At 36.7% G+C, this 6,951-nt stretch overlaps 1 protein-coding gene across 2 annotated transcripts; it reads right to left on the minus strand.

The window, feature by feature from the left end:
- Positions 1 to 23: 23 nt before the first annotated feature.
- Positions 24 to 4,028, minus strand: PPBP (pro-platelet basic protein). 2 transcript variants are annotated; one of them, XM_014460618.2, is made up of 5 exons: positions 3,826 to 4,028; positions 3,364 to 3,511; positions 3,147 to 3,229; positions 771 to 918; positions 24 to 636 (listed from the first exon to the last, which is right to left on the minus strand). In XM_014460618.2, the coding sequence occupies exons 1-5, from the start codon at positions 3,950 to 3,952 to the stop codon at positions 534 to 536; spliced, it is 609 nt and encodes a 202-aa protein (XP_014316104.1). In that variant the 5' UTR covers positions 3,953 to 4,028; the 3' UTR covers positions 24 to 533. The 2 variants fall into 2 exon arrangements, with proteins under 2 accessions (XP_014316104.1, XP_014316103.1); XM_014460617.2 differs by having other exon boundaries at positions 3,144 to 3,229.
- Positions 4,029 to 6,951: the final 2,923 nt, after the last annotated feature.

A 6,951-nucleotide genomic window follows, 5' to 3' on the forward strand; every position in this document is an offset into this window, starting at 1 on the left:
CATGCTTTATTTTCACTCTTTGAATTTATTTACTCTTTTAATTTTTACATCAACTCTTTGAAATAAGCAAATATTACTATCCCATTTTAGAGATGAAGAAAATTAGGAACAGAGAAGTTAGGCAACTTGCCCAAAGTTAAACAGCTAGCAAGTGGTAAAGCTGAGTTACCCAGTTATTCTCTCTCTAGAGGATATGCTTTTAATTAGGTCGTTTATATCTTGTAAGAATTATTTATTTCATGCCTGTAAAACACTGAATAGATCTGCTGAGCACAGTACCACATTTAGCCAAGAGTTAGGGAGTAAACTTTATGTTATATTTTGAAACTAGGCTTGTTTACTTTTATCTTCTCTCTGTCATCTATTAACCAGCCTTCTCAGAATAAAATGCAACTTCTTAAGACAGAATGGAAAACATCCAAATTTATTACAGCATGAATAGGTATCCTGGATAAAGAAAAACTGCAGAAAGGTAAGGCTACAGATCCCTACGCCTCTTGGGAGATAAAAAGATTTGACAGAAAGTGAACAGATTAAGCAGCTGACTCATCACCTTCTAAAATCTTCTCGACTATCTTCTTGATCACGGGAGCATTTGGATCCAGGCAGATTTCCTTCCCATTCTTCAGCGTGGCTCTGCAAGAGAATATATGATTTTATGTGTGTCCTGTCCTATCAGAGGGATTGCTGGGGCTGAACAAAATAGCAGTGATGAGGACTGAGGCAGAGGGCTTCCCTAATGAGTTAATAATACAAAAGCATGGACTTACATCACTTCGACATTGGAGCAATGGGGTCCTGCCCTGAACAACTTCAAATTTTGGAAGTTTCTGGGATGAATGCCAGAGGTGGTCGTTGTACACATGCAGCGAAGTTCAGCAAAGCGCTCATTTTCCACACTTGCAGCTCGGATAGAAACTGAGAAGTGGTCATAAGCACCTTTAATATCTATCCACTTGATTCCTCAGTCCCATTCTTTGTGAATTGTAGCTGGCTCACAGCTCACGAGGCCACTGTCAATATGATCTGAAACCTCTAGTAAAGAACCAGAGCTGAATGCCAGGCATGTGGTAGGTACCCATTAAGCTTAGCTCCTCCATTTAGAGTTGTTAGTATAATGGCTTTCCCCAGCCTCAGGAGCTGGTCCTGTTGGAGTTCACTAGGAAATGACTCCAAAATTAATGAGATGCTGAGCTATTTTGAATTATAAGCCAAAAACTGACAATGACTACTGTCCTCATTTACTTCTTTATTACATGATTATTTTGGTATATTTTGGGTTAACTATTAAATGCATTTATTTTATACACAAAGCATTTTAAGGCATTGAACTTACAATGGTGAGGAGAGTATAAGAGGAAACCTAAATAATGCCAAATTTGTAAACTAAATGCTTAATACATGAATGTTCCCCAAATTCCATGCACAACTTGGGGAAGGTGATCTTACTTATTTTCCTATACTTATTGTAGTATATGCAGCATGCTATTTAGGTATCAAGTCCTATTTGGTGTGCCAATAACTCTGTGATATATAATGTAACCTCTTCATTAGAAAGAGAAGAATCAAGGAAAGTGGTGTGGTATGGTGGTTAAGAGTATATTTTCAAATCCTCACTCTGTCACCTACTTAGTTATCTGATCTTGTGGCAAATTTCCTAATCTCATTGAACTTCACTTTTCTTCTCTGAAATACTGGGGATGCTAATGGTAATAATAACAAATAATCACTAACATTTACATATGGGTTATTGTGTGACATGCTTTATTTTCATTCTTTGAATTTATTCACTCCTTTAATTTTCACATCAACTCTATGAAATAAGCAAATATTACTATCTCATTTTAGAGGTGAAGAAAATTAGGAACAGAGAAGTTAAGCAACTTGTCCAAAGTTAAACAGCTAGCAAGTGGTAAAGCTGAGTTACCCAATTATTCTTTGTCTAGAGGACATGCTTTCCATTAGGTCATTTATATCTTGTAAGAATTATTTATTTCATGCCTGTAAAACACTGAATAGATCTGCATATTAAGAGTTATTCATAGAGTTTAGCTATCATTCTAATACATTAAAAATAGAACAAATTACCAACTAGTGACTTTGGCTGGTAAAAAAAATATAAAAAGATAATTAAGGTTTCCCCTCACCAATTCTGTTTAAATTAATAATATATGACAACGAGGTAATAACAAATTTTGATTTTATGCTAATAGTACTGTAAGACTAGTGTTGTTATAAATTTAAGGGATTAAGAAATAAATTAAAGTTCTGTTGATTATAAAATAATTTCCAGTCTGGCAAAGTTTTAATTATTGTACTTATTTGCAAGATTGACATTAATACTAAAATTATAACTTTGCACATATTAACTAAATGTGAATATGTGCAAACATGCCAAGGTAAAATATTTAATACCAAGTAGAATCTGTGTTATTATTTTTATTAATACTGGAGGTTTTAATAAAGCTTGTTAATGCTTTTTAGCATATTATTTTTGCTTACTAGTATTAAATATATTCACTTTAAAATAAATAATCACTGTCTACAAGACTTACATTTTACAACTTTTTAAATTTTAAGGTTTGAAAGCTAAAATAAACTTTAGAAAACTCAGGGAATTCTCTTCAACAAGATATCCTAGGACTAAGGCAATGAAACACTCTATTAAATCGCTACATATATTAGCAAACATTCATTGAGCAAGTGCTCTCTGCTGGGCTCTGTGTGATTCCTAATATCATTGGCCACTATGGGATCTATTAATCACCATGGGCATATCTAGTCTAACAGCAAAACAGCGCAAGATAAGTTAACACAAATGTATTTGGAAAGAAAATTTCAAATAAAGAAATGCAAAGCACAGTACCACATTTAGCCAAGAGTTAGGGAGTAAACTATATATTATATTTTGAAACTAAGCTTGCTTACTTTTATCTTCTCTCTCTGTCATCTATTTATTAACCAGCCTTCTCAGAATAAAATGCAACTTTTTAAGACAGAATGGAAAACATCCAAATTTAATACAGCATGAATAGGTATCCTGGATAAAGAAAAACTGTAGAAAGGTAAGGCTACAGATCCCTACGCCTCTTGGGAGATAAAAAGATTTGACAGAAAGTGAACAGATTAAGCAGCTGACTCACCACCTTCTAAAATCTTCTGGACTATCTTCTTGATCACGGGAGCATTTGGATCCAGGCAGATTTCCTTCCCATTCTTCAGCGTGGCTCTGCAAGAGAATATATGATTTTATGTGTGTCCTGTCCTATCAGAGGGATTGCTGGGGCTGAACAAAATAGCAGTGATGAGGACTGAGGCAGAGGGCTTCCCTAATGAGTTAATAATACAAAAGCATGGACTTACATCACTTCGACATTGGAGCAATGGGGTCCTGCCCTGAACAACTTCAAATTTTGGAAGTTTCTGGGATGAATGCCAGAGGTGGTTGTTATACACATGCAGCGAAGTTCAGCATGGCGCTTACCTTCCACACTTTCAGCTGGGATAGAAACTGAGAAGTGGTCATAAGCACCTTTAATATCTATCAACTTGATTCCTCAGTCCCCTTCTTTGTGAATTGTAGCTGGCTCACAGCTCTCAAGGCCACTGTGAATATGATCTGAAACCTCTAGTAAAGAACCAGAGCTGAATGCCAGGCATGTGGTAGGTGCCCATTAAGCTTAGCTCCTGCATTTAGAGTTGTTAGTATAATGGCTTTCCCCAGCCTCAGGAGCACCAGGACAGCTGACACCCCGCCTTCCCCCGCCCCCCCTACACACAGCAACAGCAGAAGCAGCCACAGAGGAGGGGAAGCGGGGACTCCACCTTCAGGTTCCTCTGAGTTTCTCTTTCTTTCTCCAATGGTGGGAGAAACCATCACAGTCAGGAGCAGTGACAGCTGCAGCAACACCTGTAAGACAGGAGCGGAGGTGGCCCTGGGTCTGAGGTTCATGGCGGAGAGAACTGACCTATGAACCTTGAGTAGTTCCCAGAACCTGGAGACCTCAGAGTGAGGTGGACTGTTCCCAAGGAGTCTGCGGCTAAGTGGCTTTCACGCTCTCCTGGTGTCTTTTATACACACTCCCCATGGCCAGTAAGGACAGAAGGATGGGACGGGGGAAATGAACGCATGTGGTAATATTTGTATAAGGGTAGTTATGCCCAACCCAGATAAACACCAGGCAAGTTAAAGTTCCTGCTAAATTTCATTCTGCACATTACTTCACACTCCCTCTCCCGCTTTCTCAATACTGATCTCCCTTACACATATTTAACACTGCACTTAGGTAAGAACTAAACTGAAATATTACATATCTCTGTGTAACTATGAAATATGCCCTGCCTTTCCTATAATGTAATTTATGTGAGGCCGGATAGAAATATGTGACTCTTTGCGAAGAGAATTATCTTCCCTTTCTAGTTGTCTGGGAAAGCAGGTGTTCCTATCTTGGTTGTTGATAAACGCTGGGATTCCCTTGCAGTGTGTGTGGATGAAATGAACTGCTCACCACCAAAGCCTCACTTTGCATGTTAGTGTATGTGGGGTTTTTTTCTGTCTTTGAAATGTATTACTTTTTTGTAATTTTATTCAGAAAGTAGAAGCAAACTTATCCTCCCTTGTGTTATAAAATAAACTAATTGTTTCTACTGTTTGAATATACCTTGAAAAGCAAGACCCAGCATTGTTATTTTTCCTTTTCTTTTTTTTTAAAGAAATATTTATTTATTGATTTCAGAGAGGAAGGGAGAGGGAGAGAGAAATAGAAACATCCATGATGAGAGAGAATCATTGATTAGCTGCCTCTTGCATTCCCCACACTTGGGATCGAGCCCGCAACCAGGCACGTGCCCTGACTGGGAATCGAAGGATGATCTCCTGGCTCATAGGTCAACTCTCAACCACTGAGCCACGCCGGCCCGGCTTCCTTTTTTTTAGTTTAACACAGAAATATATAGTATAATTTATTTTAAAGGATTCATACACTGCAGATGTATGTGGAATAAAACATGCAAGTTTCTCTTTATTATTATTCCACATTCCCACTCTGTGGTAGTAACCATCAGTAATAATTTGGCTTTAGTGTTTTATTCTGTCTGCATTTATATATACACATGTACATATACACAGAGACACACAGAATACAGAGAGATACACATATATACATAGAGGTAGACATAGATGTTTTTATATAAATGGGATCATTATACAGCTTTTGTCCTTCAAAACCACGTCTCCAGCATCCTCTCATGCTACCACAATGTAGTTTTGCCCCATTCTTTTTAATGACTGCGTGAGATTCAATGGCACTGGCAATCATTGTCCAACCAATGTCTTATTGGAGACTTTAAGTTTTACACCATACAAATTGCAATAAGATCTTTATTCCTTAATTTTCAGACCCTAATTAAGGGTCTTGATCTCAAACTCCACTTGATATAGAGAAAGCCCCACAGAGATACAGGGGTGGACTTACACACACAAGGGGGCTTGTATATGTTTTGTCTGGATCTCTGTCCCATCTATAAGATTTGCTTCCTCGAGTGGGGACTGTACACTTTTAAAGGCAGAGGCATGTCCAAGGTTTCTTTGAATGTCTCATGTATCCTATAGCATGTAGGGTAATGCAATGTACAGAGGTTCTAAACAGTGCTAATGAATAAATCAATGAATAAGTATCACATGGAGGAAAGTTTCTCTTTGTTTTCTAATCAGCTACAATTCTCAAACCAAATTCCACATGGCCCAAAGTTCCCGTGATTTTAAAAGATTTGGAAGGCAGGGCATAAAGGATAAGGCCCTGGCCACAAGTTATCTTCCTTTGACAACTATATTCACATCTTACACAATATTTAAACTTCTGATTTTCTTTTTGCTTAATTTTCATACTTCTAAAATTCTAGAAGAAGCTATCAAAATATTAAATGCACAAAATTACTTTGTATCAAAAGAATGATTACAGTAATTAATTTTTCCAAGTTTAAAAAAACCTTTAAAACAATTTTTCCTATTGTTTATCAGCTATCCCTCCTTAAGATTTTAGTTCCTGTTTTTCAATATATTCCTTATTTTTCCACATCCCATTTGTTATCCTCTTATAACTTATAATCTAGCAGTAGAACATATTAAATTAAAATGATTTTCCTCCTCTCCCAAACCAAAAATTCATAGTTTAAGAAGCAAGCTTAAGGAAAAGCTTAAGCTGGCAATTATCCTAAGATCTGAGATGTGGAGTGAATTGTGGAGAGAATCTCAACAGAAAACCGAGAAAGGAAAGCAAACTTCTTTGTAGGTCTTCCTGAGTGATGACTTTAGAACCTTTCACCATCATTAAGATTGATATATTGTTAATTTGCAAATCAGATGTTTTGATTCAAACATAAGCTCAAAACCATTTCCAGAGCAAGATATAATTTTTAACATTATTCATAGCATCTTTCTTTTTCTGTTCATCACAGCCCTCCTGATACACAATATTTATTGGCTTCACTAGACTCAAACACAATCCAAATTTCTTTCCTGTTTTATTGAGTAATATTACTCAGAAGTTCCTAATCCTTTTGGAGGAAAGCCATGCAAAGTCTTTTGAACCAATGATGCTGTTTGAGTTAGTAGGTACCGGGAAGGAGGAACACGTGTAGCACAGGATCATCAACTCATTGTCTTAATCAACAATTGTATTTTGTCACAAAGGACACATTGACAGCAAGATTCATGAGTGAGCATTAACAAATTTCTTGAGTCACTCAAATTTTACAAGCTTATTAGTCAGCATTTGAGGTAAATGATTTTTTTGCTAGCTTTCATTTATTTAATAAATTTTGATTATTTAATATGTTCCAGACATTACAAAATTCTTTTGTGTGACTTAGTCATTTAACTATTTCTGTATAAAAAGTGAGACCTCACCAAGACCGGTTTGGCTCAGTGGATAGAGCGTTGGCCTGTGGACT

This window comes from Myotis lucifugus, unplaced genomic scaffold, assembly GCF_000147115.1.
Source record: "Myotis lucifugus unplaced genomic scaffold, Myoluc2.0 scaffold_136, whole genome shotgun sequence".
In the NCBI taxonomy this organism is placed as follows: Eukaryota; Metazoa; Chordata; class Mammalia; order Chiroptera; family Vespertilionidae; genus Myotis; species Myotis lucifugus.